Source organism: Eschrichtius robustus, chromosome X (assembly GCF_028021215.1).
Source record: "Eschrichtius robustus isolate mEscRob2 chromosome X, mEscRob2.pri, whole genome shotgun sequence".
Classification (NCBI taxonomy): Eukaryota; Metazoa; Chordata; class Mammalia; order Artiodactyla; family Eschrichtiidae; genus Eschrichtius; species Eschrichtius robustus.
Window position 1 is genome coordinate 69,455,356 of NC_090845.1, and position 17,927 is coordinate 69,473,282.

Below are 17,927 nucleotides of genomic sequence, written 5' to 3' on the forward strand. Positions count from 1 at the left end.
AATGTTTAACAAAGGTCTAGAAGAACTAAAGAACAAACAAACAGAGATGAACAACACAATAACTGAAATGAAAAATACACTAGAAGGAATCAATAACAGAATAACTGAGGCAGAAGGATGAATAAGTGAGCTGGAAGACAAAATGGTGGAAATAACTGCTGAGGAGCAGAATAAAGAAAAAAGAATGAAAATAATTCAGAACAAGCTCAGACACCTCTGGGACAACACTAAACGCAACAACATTTGAATTATAGGGGTCCCAGAAGGCAAAGAGAAAATGAAAAGGTCTGAGAAAATATTTGAAGAGATTATAGTTGAAAACGTCCCTAACATGGGAAAGGAAATAGTCACCCAAGTCCAGGAAGCACAGAGAGTCCCATACAGGATGAACCCAAGGAAAAACACACCAAGACACATATTAATCAAACTAACAAAAATTAAATTCAAAGAAAAAATATTAAAAGCACCAAGGGAAAAACAAAAAATAACCTATAAAGGAATCCCCATAAGGTTATCAGCTGATTTTTCAGTGGAAACTCTGCAGGCCAGAAGGGGGTGGCAGGATATACTTAAAGTGATGAAAGAGAAAAACCTGCAACCAAGATTACTCTACCCAGCAAGGATCTCATTCAGATTCAATAGAGAAGTCAAAAGCTTTTCAGACAAGCAAAAGCTAAGAGAATTCAGCACCACCAAACCAGCTTTACAACAAATGCTAAAGAAACTTCTCGAAGCAGGAAACACAAGAGAAGAAAAAGACTCACAAAAACAAACCCAAAACAATTAAGAAAATGATAATAGGAACATATACATCAATAATAACCTTGAATGTAAACGGATTAAATGCCCCAGCCAAAAGACACAGACTGGCTGAATGGATACAAAAACAAGACCCATATATATGTTGTCTACAACAGACCCATTTCAGACCTAGGGACACATACAGACTGAAAGTGAAGGGATGGAAAAAGATATTCCATGCAAATGGAAATCAAAAGAAAGCTGGAGTAGCTATACTCATATCAGATAAAATAGACTTTAAAATAAAGACTGTTAAAAAAGATAAGGAGGGACAGTACATAATGATCAAAGGAACAATCCAAGAAGAAGATAAAACAATTATAAATGTTAATGCACCCAACATGGGAGCACCTCAATACATAAGGCAAATGCTAACAACCATGAAAGGAGAAATTGACAGTAACACAATAAGAGTAGGGGACTTTAACACCCCACTTAAACCAACGGACAGATCATCCAAACAGAAAATAAATAAGGAAACTCAAGTTTAAATAACACAATAGACAAGATAGATCTAATTGATATTTATAGAACATTCCACCCCAAAGTGGCAGAATACACTTTCTTCTCAAGTGCACACGAAACATTCTCCAGGATAGATCACATCTTGGGTCACAAATCAAGCCTCAAAAAATTTAAGAAAATTGAAATCGTATCAAGCATGTTTTCTGACCACAACGCTATGAGATTGGAAAACAATTACAGGAAAAAAAATTGTAAAAAACACAAATACAAGGAGGCTAAACAGTGCACTACTAAATAACCAAGAGATCACTGAAGAAACCAAAGAAGAAATTTAAAAAATACATAGAAAAAATTGACAATGAAAACACGATGACCCCAAACCTATGGGATGCAGTAAAAGCACTTCTAGGAGGGAAGTTTACAGCAATTCAATCTCACCTCAAGAAACAAGAAAAATCTCAAATAAACAATCTAACCCTACATTTAAAACAGCTAGAGAAAGAAGAACAAAGAAAACCCAAAAACAGTAGAAGGAAAGAAATAATAAAGAACAGAGCAGAAATAAATGAAATAGAAATGAAGAAAACAATAGCAAAGATCAATGAAACTAAAAGCTGGTTCTTTGAGAAGATAAACAAAATTGATAAACCCTTAGCCAGACTGATCAAGAAAAAAAGAGAGGGGATGCAAATCAATAAAATTAGAAATGAAAAAGGAGAAATCACAACTGACACTGCAGAAATACAAAGGATTATAAGAGACTACTACAAACAACTATATGCCAATAAAATGGACAACCACGAAGAAATGGACACATTCTTGGAAAGGTACAATTTTCCAAGACTGAACAAGGAAGAATTAGATAATATAAACAGACCTATCACAAGTAATGAAATTGAAACTGTAATTAAAAATCTTCCAACAAACAAAAGTCCAGGACCAAATGGCTTCACAGGTGAATTCTATGAAACATTTAGAGAAGAGCTAACACCGATCCTTCTGAAACTCTTCCAAAAAACTGCAGAGGGAGAAACACTCTCAAATTCATTCTACAAAGCCCCCATTACCCTGATACCAAAACCAGAAAAAGATACCACAAAAAAAGAAAATTATAGACCAATATCACTGATGAACATAGATGCAAAAATCCTCAACATAACACTAGCAAACAGAATCCAACAGCACATTAAAAGGATCATAAACCATGATCAAGTGGGATTTATTCCAGGGATGCAAGGATTCTTCAATATACACAAATCAAACAATGTGATACACCACATTAATAAATTAAGGAATAAAAACCATAGGATCTTCTCAATAGATGTAAAACAGCTTTTGACAAAATTCAACAGCCATTTATGATAAAAACTCTCCAGAAAATGGGCATAGAGGGAACATACCTCAACATAATAAAGGCCATATATGACAAACCCACAGCAAGCATCAAACACAATGGTGAAAAATTGAAAGCATTTCCACTAAGATCAGGAACAAGACAAAGATGTCCACTCTCACCACTCTTATTCAACATGGTTTTGGAAGTCCTGGCACAGCAATCAGGGAAGAAAAAGAAATAAAATGAATACAAATTGGAAAAGAAGAAGTACAACTGTCACTGTTTGCCAATGACATGATACTATGCATAGAAAATCCTAAAGATGCTGCCAGAAAACTACTAGATCTAATCAATGAATTTGGTAAGATTGCAGGATACAAAATTAATGCACAGAAATCTCTGGCATTCCTATACACCAACAATGAAAAAACACATAGAGAAATTAAGGAAGCACTCCCATTTACCACTGCAACAAAAAGAATAAAATACCTAGGAAAAAACCTGCCTAAGGAGGCGGAAGACTGGTACTCAGAAAACTATAAAGCACTGATGAAAGTAATCAAAGATGACATAAACAGATGGAGAAATATACCACGTTCTTGGATTGGAAGAATCAATATTTTGAAAATGACTATACTACACAAAGCAATCTACAAATTCAATGCAATACCTATCAAATTACTTATGGCATTCTTCACAGAATTAGAATAAAATATCTTACAATTCATATGGAAACACAAAAGAACCCGAATAGCCAAAGCAATCTTAAGAAAGAAAAACAGAGTTGAAGGAATCAGGCTCCCAGACTTCTGACTATACTACAAAGCTACAGTAATCAAGACAGTATGGTACTGGCACAAAAACAGAAATATAGATCAATGGAACAGGATAGAAAGCCCAGAGATTAACCCACGCACATATGATCACCTTATTTTTAATAAAGGAGGCAAGAATATACAAAGGAGAAAAGACAGCCTCTTCAATAAGTGGTGCTGGGAAAACAGGACAGCTACATGTAAAAGAATGAAATTAGAACACTACCAAACACCATACACAAAACTAAACTCCAAATGGATTAAAGACTTAAATGTAAGACCAGACACTATAAAACTTTTAGAGGAAAACATAGGAAAAACACTCTTTGACATAAACCACAGCAAGATCGTTTTTGACCCACCTCCTAGAGTAATGGAAATAAAAACAAAAATAAACAAAGGAGACTTAATTAAACTTAAAAGCTTTTGCACAGCAAAGGAAACCATACATAAGACAAAAAGACAACCCTCAGAATGGGAGAAAATATTTGCAAATGAAACAACAAAGGATTAATCTCCAAACTATACAAACTACTCATGGAGCTCAATATCAAAATATCATACAATCCAGTTAAAAAATGGGTGGAAGACCTAAATAGACATTTCACCAAGGAAGACATACAGATGGCCAAGAGGCACATGAAAAGATGCTCAACATCACTAATTATTAGAGTAATGCAAATCAAAACTACTGTGAGGTATCACCTCACACCAGTCAGAATGACCATTATTAAAGAAGCTAGAAACAATAAATGCTACAAAGGGTGTGGTGAAGAGGGAACCCTCCTACACTGTTGGTGTGAATGTACACTGATACAGCCACTACAGAAAACAGTATGGAGGCTCCTTAAAAAACTAAAAATAGAACTACCATATGACTCAGCAATCCCACTACTGGGCATATACCCTGAGAAAACCATAATTCAAAAAGAGACATGCACCCCAATGTTCATTGCAGCACTATTTACAATAGCCAGAACATGGAACCAACCTAAATGTCCATCGACAGATGAATGGATAAAGAAGATGTGGCACATATATACAATGGAATATTACTTGGCCATAAAAAGAGACGAAACTGAGTTATTTGTAGTGAGGTGGATGGACCTAGAGTCTGTCATACAGAGTGAAGTAAGCCAGAAAGAGAAAAACAAATACTGTATGCTAAAGCATATATATGGAATCTTAAAAAAAAATGTTACTGATGAACCTAGTTGCAGGGCAGCAATAAAGAGGCAGACATAGAGAATGGACTTGAGCACATGGGGTAGGAGGGTGAAGCTAGGGCGAAGTGAGAGTAGCATCGACATATACACACTACCGAATGTAAAATAGTTGGCTGGTGGGAAGCATAAGCATAGCACAGGGAGATTGGCTCGGTGCTTTACAATGGCCTAGAGGGGTGGGATAGGGAGGATGGGAGGGAGGCTAAAGAGGGAGGGGATATGGGGACATGTGTATGCATATGGATGATTTGCTTTGTTGTATAACAGAAACTAACACAGTATTGTGAAGCAATTATACTCCAATAAAGAGCTATTAAAAAATAAAATATAAATCCTAAAAAAAAAAATCAATCCAGACTTAGATATATCATAGCGCACCTCAGAATACCAAATACTAAAATATTTAAAAGAGCCATAGTGGAAATTCAGATTATTTATAAAATAACTAAAGATCAGACTGAGTACAATTTCAAATAAAATGCTAATGTAACTTCCAAAGGATGTACAGCAGATTCTCATTCTTCATGTTAGTTATGTTTCATGAAATCACTGCAAATAGGGAATTAATGAGTACAGAAACATTTCTCCTAAGGAAAACGCAGGATTAGATTCCTGCGAGTCTCTGGTCAAAACATTTTTGTCAACCTATGAATACATAACCTTGTTTTATGCATATTTTTGTTTTAACACATCTTACTTAATATATCTTGCTGACTCTGTAACATTGAATTCATGGCAAACAGCATTATAACTCATGCCTGAAAGAAGCTTACCTAACACACATATACTCTCCATAAGGCACATCACAGTCTTGCACTTCAGAACACTATACAGCACTTAAACACTACACTTAGAGATTAGTGAAATCACCAACAAAAGGTACAAAAAATGCAAAAAAAAAAAGTGGCACTTGACAAAGTGAAAAAGACACTCCTTTAAAGTATGAGAGCTGAAGTAAGAAGGCAGAGCATCATATTGTTCACCCTTAACTGGGAACGTGCTCCTTTGTCCACTCAAATTTTTCACTGCCTGAGCATGTCCATGAATAACCTTGAAAGCATAGCAAGGAATGATTTCAGGTTAAAAAAAAATTATAGTGAGTAGGTAAATTTGCAAACACAGAATCTGAGAATAATGATGACTAAATAAGGATGACTGAATGTACTTCACAAAAAACAAAATTATGTCTGACATAATGAAAGGTTTAGTGAGCACAGAGACTGGTAAACACAGATAAATCCAGAGAAATACTGACTATAAGATAATCATAATGTCTAATTTTGGAGATTAGACAGGCAGAACAAACATAGACAATAAAAACATGTACAACAGAGGATGGGGTGACAAATTATATGTTTAAAAATCCAAGAAAAAAGTTTCTAATTATTTAGAAATTAAATTAACTATGCATGTAAAAATGTGAAGGGTACTGCTAAGGAAATAGCATGTACCTTCTAAAATAGTAAAGGGAAAAATGGGGTAAACCACTTAATAAATCCAGAAGAAAGTAGCAAAAGAGAAGTGAATCACAGAGAAAACAGGATACACAGAAATCATAAAATATCAATAAAAAGAAACATCCCCAAAATGTCAGGATGGATTAAAAAATAATGAAACAAATTATAAATATGTGCTTTAAACAGGACTTTAAATCACTTAAACAGAAAGGCTGGATGTAAAAAGACAGAAAAAAATTATACCAGACAAATACTAACCTAAAAAACAGTTGTAGCTTTATTAGTATCAATCAAAACAGACTACCTAAAAGCAGCATTAGAAAGTTTTTAAAAGTAGGGATCACTATAAAATGATAGAAAGTAAATTCACAAATTGATGAAATAATTCTAGATTTCCACATTCCTCTACATAGCCTCAAAGTGTGTTTGTATGTATATATATAAAACTGGCAGATAAAATTATTAATCTTGGTAGATTTTAATAAAATTCTCTCAGTAACTGACAAAACTAAGAATATAGAAGTTACAAAAGACCCGATTAAGAAGCTTAATTTAAAAATTAACATATAGAGAATTATAGTGAAACCTGTGCCCAATAATTTGAGAATACACATCATTTACAAGCATATGACACATGAAAACTGATCATACCCTGGGCCATAAAGCAAATATGAAATAATAGATATCAGACAAACCTACTGTCTAACCACAACTCAATAATGAATTAATTAATATGGGAATTTACTTCACAATTTTTCTGTAAGAATCTAAAACTCTTTTAAGATTAAAAGTTTATTATTCTTTTTATTTATTTATTTTGACTGTGCTGGGTCTTCATTGTGGCACGCGGGCTCAGTAGTTGCATCACATGGGCTTAGTTGCGGTATATGGGATCTTAGTTCCCTGACCAGGGATTGAACCCAGGCCCCTTGCATTGGGAGTGCGGAGTCTCAACCACTGGACCACCAGGGAAGTCACCTAAAAGTTTATTTTAAATACGCATATATCTATATCTATATCTACAGTAAGTCCCCTACATACAAACCTTCAAGTTGCAAACTTTCAAAGATGCGAACGTGCGTTTGCATGTCCAATCACGTTAGTTCATGTCTCTGGTGTACATTCTCACGTGCATGCATCCTCTACAAGTGGTTGTGCTTTGTGTACTTTACAGTATTATATAGAGTACAGTAGTACAATATCTTTATTTCAAGCTAGATCTGCAAGAGGACGACTTCATTGAACTCCTTGCTGTGCAACAAGAGGAGCTTACTAATGAAGACTTTATGGAATTGAAGGCCCAGAGAAAGGGCAAAGAGAGACAAGAGGAAGAAGAAGTAACTGAAGAACCGAAGAGATTCACGACGCAGGTAATGGCAAGGGGATTTCTTTATTTGAGGAGTCACTGTTAGTTTTTGAGGCACAGAACCCGAACGTAGAATGGTACACGAAGGTTGCAGCAGCTGTTCAGAATGCAATCCGGTGCTACTGTGTCATCTATGATGAGAAAAAAAGAGCTACTACCCAGATATTACTGGATCGTTTTTTCAAGAGGGTAGATAGAATTGAATCCAACAAGGAACCAGAACCTGTGCCATCAACGTCAGGCGTGAGTGAAATTGCAGCTTGCCCTCCATCTCCTATTGCTGATGATCCTTCAGCTCTACCATCTCCCACCTCCAGTCACTCTTCTTGCCTGTTCCCTCGATGCCAGCCCCTGTATGCCAGCTGTTGTACTGTACTACTGTACTTTTCAAGGTACTGTACTGTAAGATTAAAAATGTTTTATTTTTTGTGCTTGTTTTTTATGTGTTATTTGTGTGAAAAGTATTATAAACCTATTACAGTACAGTATTATATAGCCAATTGTGTTAGCTGGGGACCTAGGATAACTTTGTTGGACTTATGAACAAATTGTACTTAGGAACTTGATCTTGGAACAGAACTCACTCGTATGTAGGGGACTTACTGTATTTGGAAAAGACTATATATATGGATTTAATAATTTATTTTTTTAATTTAAAAATAGACTTGAATGACAATGAAATGAGTGGAATGTGGCTTGTGGAATGTAAAGCTAATGCCATACTCAGATGGAAATTTCTACCATTAAAAACTCACAATAGAAAGGAAGGTAGGCTAAAAATTAACTCGATAAGCATTCATCTCACAAAGTCAGGAAAACAAGAATAAATCCGAAGGAAGTATAAGAAAAAAACTCAGAGGGAAAAAATAGAAACAGATATATAATAGAAAGGATCAAAAAGTTTAAAATTGAGTTCTCTGTAAATAATAATAACATTTACTTACCTCTACAGAAAGCGATTAAGGAAAAAGACAAGGCATAAACAAAGTGTAGAAATAAAAATGGAGAAATAACTGCAGATAAAGTTACTTTAAAATAATAAATTATGAACACTATGCCAAAAAATTGGAATTAGACAGAATGGACCATCATATAACAATATTTCCGAAATGAACTAAAAGCAAATAAATAGAATTCTAAATTCTTGATTCAATATGCTAAAATATTTTAACATATAAACAAAGTAACTAATTAACAACAGTCACAGGTCCAAATGGTTTTACTGGTGCACTGCATCAATCATTTGAGAAAAAAGCAATTCCTATCTTATACAAACTCTTCCAAAGAACAGAAAATATAAAGAACACTCCCTAACTTTTGATACCTAAATCAAAAAAAGGATACTATATATTAATGGACACATAGACTAAACTCACTTATGAATAGAGAGGCAAAAATACTAAACAAAATATTAGCAATGAAGCAATATTCCCTCTCACCCCCGTGGAATTTTTGCATGCAGTTTTAATGAATGAACATAAGACTATCACTTCAATTAATTACTCTGAATTGTAGCTGCCAAGACTTTAAAAACATCATGTAACAATGTTCTGAAAACAGTTACTTTCATCATTCAGAATCAAAATGTGGGGACCAAGAACAAAATTTTTATTCAAGCAATGTATTAAAGATACCTCATACTCATGATGGACTTAGCCTAGAAATACAAGGATGGTTTAACATTAAAAAAATCCATCTATGTATTTTAACCACATTAGGAGGTCAAAGAAGAAAACACAGATGATAATCTCAGCATATAAAGAAAAAACATTAAATAAAATCCAATATTTGATGTATTCATCAAACCAACTTTCAGATGAATAGTTCATGACCAAACTTCTACTAAACTAGGAATGGAAAAAAAACACACAAAAAATTCCTTAACCTGAAAATATATCTATCAAAAACTAGAGCAATCATCATCCATAACAGTGAATAATTAGAATTTCTTTTAAAATCAGTACAGTCATCCCTCTGTATCCATGGGTTTGCATCTGCAAATAGAGGGCCAACTAAGAGATTTGCATATCTGCAGATTTGCATATCTGCGGTGGGGGGGGGGTGTTGGAACCAATCCCCTGCAGATACCCAGGGATGACTGTAACAAGAAAGTGATCATTTTATATATATATATATATATATATATATATATATATATATATATATATATAAATTAAGCATTGTTCTGGAGTCCTACCAAGCATGATAAGAAAAATAAAAGGTATATAGATTACAATGGAAATCATCAAAGAATCATTACTTGAAAATACCCATAGTCTCCAACCCAGCAATCCCACTCCTAGGTATATACCATAGAGAAACTGTCCCCAGCTGACACAGGAAATATGTACAAGAATGATCATAGCAATATTGTTTATAATGACAGAAAACCATGGAAACAACCTACCTAAATATTCATCACTAAATAGAATGGATAAATTGTGTGATATTTCTACAATAAAGCAATTATACTCCAATAAAGATGTTAAAAAAAAAAGTACAGATGTTAAAAAAAAAAAAACTACATAGAGGTGAAAGTGAAAATGACATAATGAATGAATCTGAAGAATCATCTTGAATAAAAAAGAAAACAGTATACCACACACATAAAATTGGAAAATATGCAAGACATTAATTATATCCTAAGAATGTACATGTATGTGGTCAAATATAAACAAATGCATGGAAATGATAAATATGAACTTTTAGACAGTGGTTGCCTTTGGTGGGGAAATAAGGGAGATGAGTTGGTAATGTTTTATTTCTTAAGCCCAGTGGCAGGTAACTGGTCTTTTATTCTTTTTTGTACTTGCTCTTGGGGGGGTGAGGGTTAAAGTTACATGATTTTTGTAAAAAATTCATTTCAAATAAAAGGTTAGATTAAGAGTTTATAGTCCTGTTCCATGAGATGGTATCTTTGCAATTTAAAAAAGAGGGTTGCTTGAAAATTAAAAGAAAAAACCCAAAAGCATGTATTAAATAATACTGGTCACAAAGCACAGAGCTGATCTCCCTGTGCTATGCGGTTGCTTCCCACTAGCTATCTATTTACGTTTGGTAGTGTATATATGTCCATGCCACTCTCTCACTTTGTCACAGCTTACCCTTCCCCCTCCCCATATCCTCAAGTCCATTCTCTAGTAGGTCTGTGTCTTTGTGACCACCTAGAGGGGTGGGATAGGGAGGGTGGGAGGGAGGGAGATGCAAGAGGGAAGAGATATGGGAACATATGTATATGTATAACTGATTCACTGTTATAAAGCAGAAATTAACACACCATTGTAAAGCAATTATACTCCAATAAAGATGTTAAAAAAAAATAATAATATTGGTATATGGACAATGCTGTTAGGAATGTGTAGTAGTATTATAACTTGGATACGTTGAACCTCTTTGTGCTTGACATAAATTTAATATAAAATAGCTGGTCTCCAAGGCTGTTTTCATACATTCTGGTCCTAAATTTTAAGTATACTCTGTGGAAACACTAATTTGAAATTTACAGTGTCAGTAGCTACTTACTCTGTATTCCCATGTTACTTTATATTTGATGTGCTTTTCTGTATTTCATTATAATTCTTTGTTTACATGTCTACTTCTTTAACTAGACTATGGACACCCTGAGAATAAGGATGGATCCTAATTATCCTTATACCATCAGCTTAGTGCAGTGATTAACAGAAGTACTCAAAAGTTTTAAGTAAATGAATAGTAGAAAAAATGTTTTGCAATGGTACCTGATATACTGGGGAAAAAGCATCACTGATGTTGGGCAAGAGGACTCAATTACACATATAAGCTTATGAATAAGTTTATACTAATACAATGATGTTTATTTCTATTGTATATTAGGATTCTACATGATTCCATTCAGGAAAAAAAAGGGCTCTGCGGCTAAGAGTGAGAAAGCCAATGTCATAGCAGATCCCAGACTTTTTAAAAAATCCTTGGACTGGTATAATTAACAGAAAGAATAGAGCAACACCAAAAATGTAGGAAGGAGAGTCTCACAGTAAAGGATGGCTTTTAAAATTGAATACATTTGGCTTTGGAAAATACTTTTTACATGGTCTCTTCTTATTTTTCTCATTTTGACTCATAAATATAGTGTAAAGCACATGATTCCATAGAGGAGGACTACATATCTTAGACTACCACCCCTGCCAAATATATTCATATGTGTCTATGTATCCCAGGCAACCTGTAAAACCAGTGTTTTTCTGATGATGTATCTTTTGTCCTAGGCCAGAAATCAAAACACTCCTGGGTCTAAAACATTGCCTCTAACTCTCGGGTACCTTCTACAACCAAGGTATGCGATTCTTAAATTCAGGTGCCTGCTATTCAAATAATCACCTTCTGTATACACTACAATAAGTGAATATCCTCTATTGCTAATGTGGAAAATAATGGCGTTGATTCACCCACTAAATTGAACTATGAACCAGAGTTGATATACTGTGAAATATTTTAGATATTTTAGTTGGCTGTACATCCTTGGAGTATTTTTCTATTTGGAAAAAATAACACTGGCAGAATAATCTCCTTCACTGACTAATCATAAATTCAATTTGGCAAAGTGGTTGCTATTAAGACAGTATTTCTTTTTCTTTGCCAACTGAAAAGACAATGACTGAAATACTTTATTTTTGATGGATTGAAGGTTTAGAAAGGCTGAACAGTAATACATATTAACATGTACAGAATAATGCATAAGGCCCTAAACTAGATCTTGGGTAATCCCAGGCTCCAGCAACTTGTGCTTCAGTGATGATGGCCTCCACCAGTTACCTGACTCTGTGTCTTCACATACAGTTCCTTTGCCCAGTGTACCCTTCTTCCTCCCCTCCCTACCATCTTCCTCTTAACCACTATGAGGTTTATCACACACCACCATGCTTGCTTTTTTGCTAACATAAACACTGACTCTGAAAAATTGGTCTCAAAGATCTCCATTAATGGCAATAGGTTTCCCTCCTCCTGCCAAAATCCATGCAAAAGCAAAACACTAACTCACTTAGCCCTTGGGATTGATAAATAAGAAAATCAATGAATCATCTGAACAATCATTTCAAATTTTCAGAAAGTAGTATTCCCTACCTTCTAACTCTATAAAATTAAAATTTAAAACATTACATCATACAGGTGTACCTCTTAATAGGAAATATATCTATGAACTAGACTTGTCTTCGAGAAAATCTAAGCTAGGTCCTCCTTAAAGTGATTGTGTTGATTCATGGTTTTCCAAACTCTTTTAAAAGCAAAAATCTCAAATGGAATGTCAATATATAGAAAGAGTAGCTCTGCATAACCCTAGGACTTGATCAAATATAACTGAAGTACACTGTAAGTTCTGGAGGCACTATGGAAACGTGAACACACCAGAGACTTTGGAGCCGAGCCCAGATTCTTTACACTTACAAGCTCTGTAGCTTTCTTAGCTTTAATTGCCTGTTCTATAAAATGAGGACAATACCACCCATCTTCCAGGGTTGTTTTGAGGTTCTGAGATGATATATAAAATCCCCAGCACAAAGTTTGGTACATAGTAGATGTTCAATAAATTGTCATTACCACCTCATGATTTAGATAAGTCACCTATCTTAACTGGGCAATACGGCTAGTCAGGGAATAAAAAAATCCCAATGTGTCTTTAAAACATTCTATGTTGGGCTTCCCTGGTGGTGCAGTGGTTAAGAATCTGCCTGCCAATGCAGGGGACACGGGTTTGAGCCATGGTCCAGGAAGATCCCACATGCTGCAGAGCAACTAAGCCAGTGCACCACGACTACTGAGCCTGCACTCTAGAGCCCGTGAGCCACAACTACTGAGCCCGCACATCACAACTACTGAAGCCCACACGCCTAGAGCCCGTGCTCCGCAACAAAAGAAGCCACTGCAATGAGAAGCCCGCACACCGTAACAAAGAGTAGCCCCCTCTCTCCACAACTAGGGAAAGCCCACGTGCAGCAATGAAGACCCAACACAGCCAAAAATAAATAAATAAATAAATTTAAAAAGAAAAAAAAAAACATTCTGTGTGATTTCTTTCAATAGCAATTACACTGCTGACAGGCAAAGGGGAGAAATCAGCTATGCCTTAATAGATTATTGCTTTAAAATTTAAATAAATAACAATGATTAGGGTTCCACATATTTATTATGCATACAGAAGGAAACCTTGCTCTAAGATTTCAATCTGCTTCCTCAAGAAAAATGGTTAGTCAGTTTACTAGCAGAAATTCATCGTAGAACTCTTACGTCCTGCCTACCTCTCTGAAGTGGGTGGAGCAACACAAAGGGAAAGTAAGTTATCCCAACATAGTAGGGCAGAAAGCTATTTGATTCCAAGTGCCAACAGTAGGATTTTACAATCCTTTACATAGAAGTAAAGGTTGAAAACAAAGAAGGTAAGAGGAAGGAATAAGAATGTTCTACTAGCACCTGCCTGCTCCAGAATAAAGCAGTGGTGCCATACCATAGATGGTTATTCATACATTTGATGAGAAAAAGTGGCATTATATACCCAACTTTCCTCTTTTTCAGCTCCCAGCATCTTAATCATCCCTTGTGTATGTCTGGGTGGTAGAGTTTGGGGACACAGAAACTCAGGGAGATCTTCAGAATTGAAAGAAACCTTAGAGATCGCTTGTCAACTTCCCTTATTTTACAGATGTGAAAACTGAAGCCTAGAGATGGGTAATTAACTGTGAATAGAAGAACAAGAAGGAATTCAAAGCCAGCTCAACTCTTATTTCTCTTTTTGCATTTTAACTTTCATAGTGAATTGCTCAGAACTGATCCTCAAATAGCATCAAATGATGAACGATAAGCATTCCTTACATAAAATACTTCTTGTAAGACAACATTCTACTAGCAAGCCAGGACCTACATTATAAGACTACTGTCAGGTGACAATATCTAAAAAACAAAACTTGAACTATTATTAATATCTTGGTTAAAAAATCACAATACATTTGTCAACACTAGCAAAGCCTCAGAGACTCTGATCTGTAATTCTGCTTTAGGATGTAAAGCCATTCACAATGGAGAGCATTTTTAAGGTAGCTGGCAATTTTTGCCTATAACATAGTCTCATTTGTCTAGGTGACTACAAAAGGAGACAATGATACCAGTCCACTTCACAACATCCCTTTCTTTACTCTTATGTCTACAGTACCTATTATCTACTTCGTTGCTTCTCAACCTTTTTCAGGTTAGAATCTCCTAGAGAAAGAGATGTCAGCGACAAATATTTTCCCCAGGAAAAGGCACATTGCCATACAGCATAAACTAACATGATATTGTAAAGCAACCATACTGTAATAAAAATTTAAAAAAATAAATAGTTTGGCTATTCCATCAAGTTGTTTAAAATGATATTGGATCTAATCCAGCATAACTTCAGTGTATCTAACTGCCCAAAGACAGAAGTCACAATTACCATGCTAATTCAATTGTGTTGGCACATTTATTCTTCTTACATACTGTAACAATGAGATTTCTGCATTTAAAATAGGTGACAAATAAATGTTACTCAAGTTTCAGTTCAAGTTATTTATTTATGAAAGACAGGTCTGAGTCCATATGTCATTTTCTTCCTCTATACTCAAAGGAAAAGGTCTGGATTCTAAAAAAAGGACCAAGAGAACTAATCACTGCCAGACGGTATGAATGAAGTCCTCACTTCCTTTGATGGACTTAAGAGTAGTTATAGTTCATTTTTGTTATGTATTAAACTACTGATAATAGTACCATTAATTTTAATTATAGTCAGGCATACGTACTTTTCAGTGAAAGAAAATTAGTAACTATCTTATTATTGGAAATCACATAAAGTAGGTTTTTAGGTGAGCAAAAGTAACTTGCATTATTAAAGTAGGAAATAAAAGCAGTTTTAGAGCTATTACCTCAAACCCCTCCAAAAGATCTGGCGAAAAAGATAGCAACTTGTACTCTACTTCTTAATACTTAACATGTTCAAAACTTCATAATTTAGTAAGCCCTTACATTTCATTTTATCTTCATAAGAGCTTTATAAGGCTGGCAGGTCAGTTAGTATGTTTACAGATGAGTAAACATTGCATGACAGAGCCTATATGAGTTGTTCTAACTCACATGTTTCTTAAAAGGCAGAACTGGGATTGGAAATTGATCTTCTGACTCATAATCCAGTGCTCTTTCTTTTATGATGGTGCTTTAATAAAAATCATCTAACACAACTACACTTCTATAAATTATATCCTTTAAACTGGGCCTTTTAGTCGTCTACTCTGTTCATGAAATGACCTATTTCTGCATCTCCACAAAGGTTCACATTTTATTCTTGGTTTAACTTGGCCAGTTCAGCACCAAATATGTTACCAATATTCTCAGTACAGTTTACATAATTTAATCCTCTCACCAAATGTCTTTCTATATTTCAGACTTACAAATTAATGAATGAAAATAGTTTCAATATGAGCTATCAAAGAATTTCTATGACCCACATTTTGTTATTTTGCCATGTTTCATTCAATAGCAAGATATCAAACTACTCTATTTCTGTAATGCCAATTTCTGGAAGAAGGACAGCAACATGGAAATCCTGTGATGGTATTTCACTTGTGAAAAACAATCTCATCCTTCTTCAATTCAGAGCTTCGCACAGCTTGGTTCCTAACCTCGAACTCATTGCTTAAGTGGTAACAGGTGCAACTGATGGATTTTTGTGGCTTTAGGAAACTATGAGTTTCCTCACGTGCTAAATCAGATTATTAGCAAGCAAGCGATCAACTTAGTTCGGAGGGCTGGTATTAAGAACTCATTACCAGTCACCTCCATCCAGAAAAAGGAAGAAGTTCCACAAAAACTATTTGCCCTCGTTACCCATTCAAAACCTACACCTCTGCCCCAAACCTCTGGCAAACTGTCGCCTGTTTCCACACCACTCTCCTTCGATTTTTCAGAAGTGGATAAATTCACTGAAAGAACAGGTGACAGTAGCCTTCAACAAGGGAGGGTTCGTGTTCAGCAATCTTCTCAAAGCAGCCCCACGTCCCCTGATTCAGGATGGTTGCGGCTACCAGGAAAACAACAACAAACAAAACAAAACAAGCTGCCAGCGCCTACCAATCCGAGTCAGAACCCTCACCCCTCCTCAACTAGACCTAAAAGGTCACCACCAGGCACCTTCCAGGGCCCCAGGCCCTCCTCTCCCCCACCTCTTTAAGCCCTAACAGCAGCTTTTCAGAAGGAAAGGATACTCTCCATATTCGACATGGTCCCACGACTTTTCTTGGGAGGCGACAGCCAGGGGCAGCGGCAAGGATTTGACGGCAGTGCGCTTGGAGCGCGACTCCAGTCCTGAGCTGCTGCCGGCCTGGCTCCTACGTCCGCAATCCCACTTCCAGTTTCTGCGCGAGGAAGGCGGGGGTGGGGTGGGGGTGGGGGGATGGAGCCGTCTGCGTCCGAGGGGCGGGGCTGGAGCAAAGCCAAAATGGCTGCCGCTCTGAGGAGCGGTTAGGGCGCGTTGCAGTCGCTTCCGGGAGTTGGGGGTTAGAGGGCAAGCGGTTAAGCCCCTCCCCCTCGTGTCCTTAGCTGCACCCTAGCCTAACCGGCGCCTAACGGTTTTCGTCCCCCAGCTGACCTTCTAGTTATTTCTTTTGTCCTCCTCCAAACTCTCTTTAACCTTCTGCCCCACCTCTTCCCTCAGATTTCACACTATCCTTGACCCCTCACTTTTGTTCTCAGAGCTTGTCTTACGGATGAAGGAAAAAGGTATAGGGCTTTTAAAGTACTTTAAAAAAAGTTATAATCGTATGAAATAAGGGATTAGCGGGGTTGGTAGTTTTGAGTTGTGAGGTTCAATTGAAGTGTTAAAAAGGATCATGATCCTAAAGTTTTAGGTTAGATGGGGAGGACGAAAAAAGTAAGCCTAGGTTTAAGAGGTGAAGTTGCTGTGAAATATATATTCGTAATAAATAGTTTATTATTATTATATAATAGATGGTGTAAAATATGAAAATTACTACCAAATCTTTAATGGACGGGAGGTTAATAGAAATGCTAAATAGCATTTATATGTGAGTTATTAATATATCCAAAGGTAATTTATTAGACGCTGAATCTCTAGATTTATGGGAAGGAAGGGGATCTTTGGCGTTGGTGTCGCTGCATTTCAATTCAAAACTCTTAGACATTCCAGGAAAGAGCTAAGAGATACTACTTTGGGGGGAAAATATAGCTAGAATAATTATACCCTTATGAAGGAATTTTATAAGCTTGGCGTTAAAATTTTTCTTATCGTTAATATTTAAATATGTGGGGAAAATAATGAGTAAATAATTGGCTAAGCCTCTTTTTATCTTTAGGATCATTTCCTATTGAAAACTAAAATGGTTCAAAAAGCTAGTGTTTTACTCTTTTGTGTTGACTATTGGTAGGCTTCAGACTTATCGAATTATAAACACTTAATGCTGG

At 35.8% G+C, this 17,927-nt stretch overlaps 1 protein-coding gene across 1 annotated transcript in view; it reads right to left on the reverse strand.

Moving 5' to 3' along the window:
- Window positions 1-16,855, reverse strand: part of LOC137756868 (charged multivesicular body protein 1B2-like) — a 34,283-nt gene extending 17,428 nt beyond the window's left edge. The window contains exon 1 of the mRNA XM_068533416.1: window positions 16,712-16,855. Coding sequence (XP_068389517.1) covers window positions 16,712-16,727 — 16 coding nt within the window. The 5' untranslated portion in view covers window positions 16,728-16,855. The remainder of the gene's footprint in view (window positions 1-16,711) is intronic.
- Between the last annotated feature and the right edge of the window lie 1,072 nt (window positions 16,856-17,927).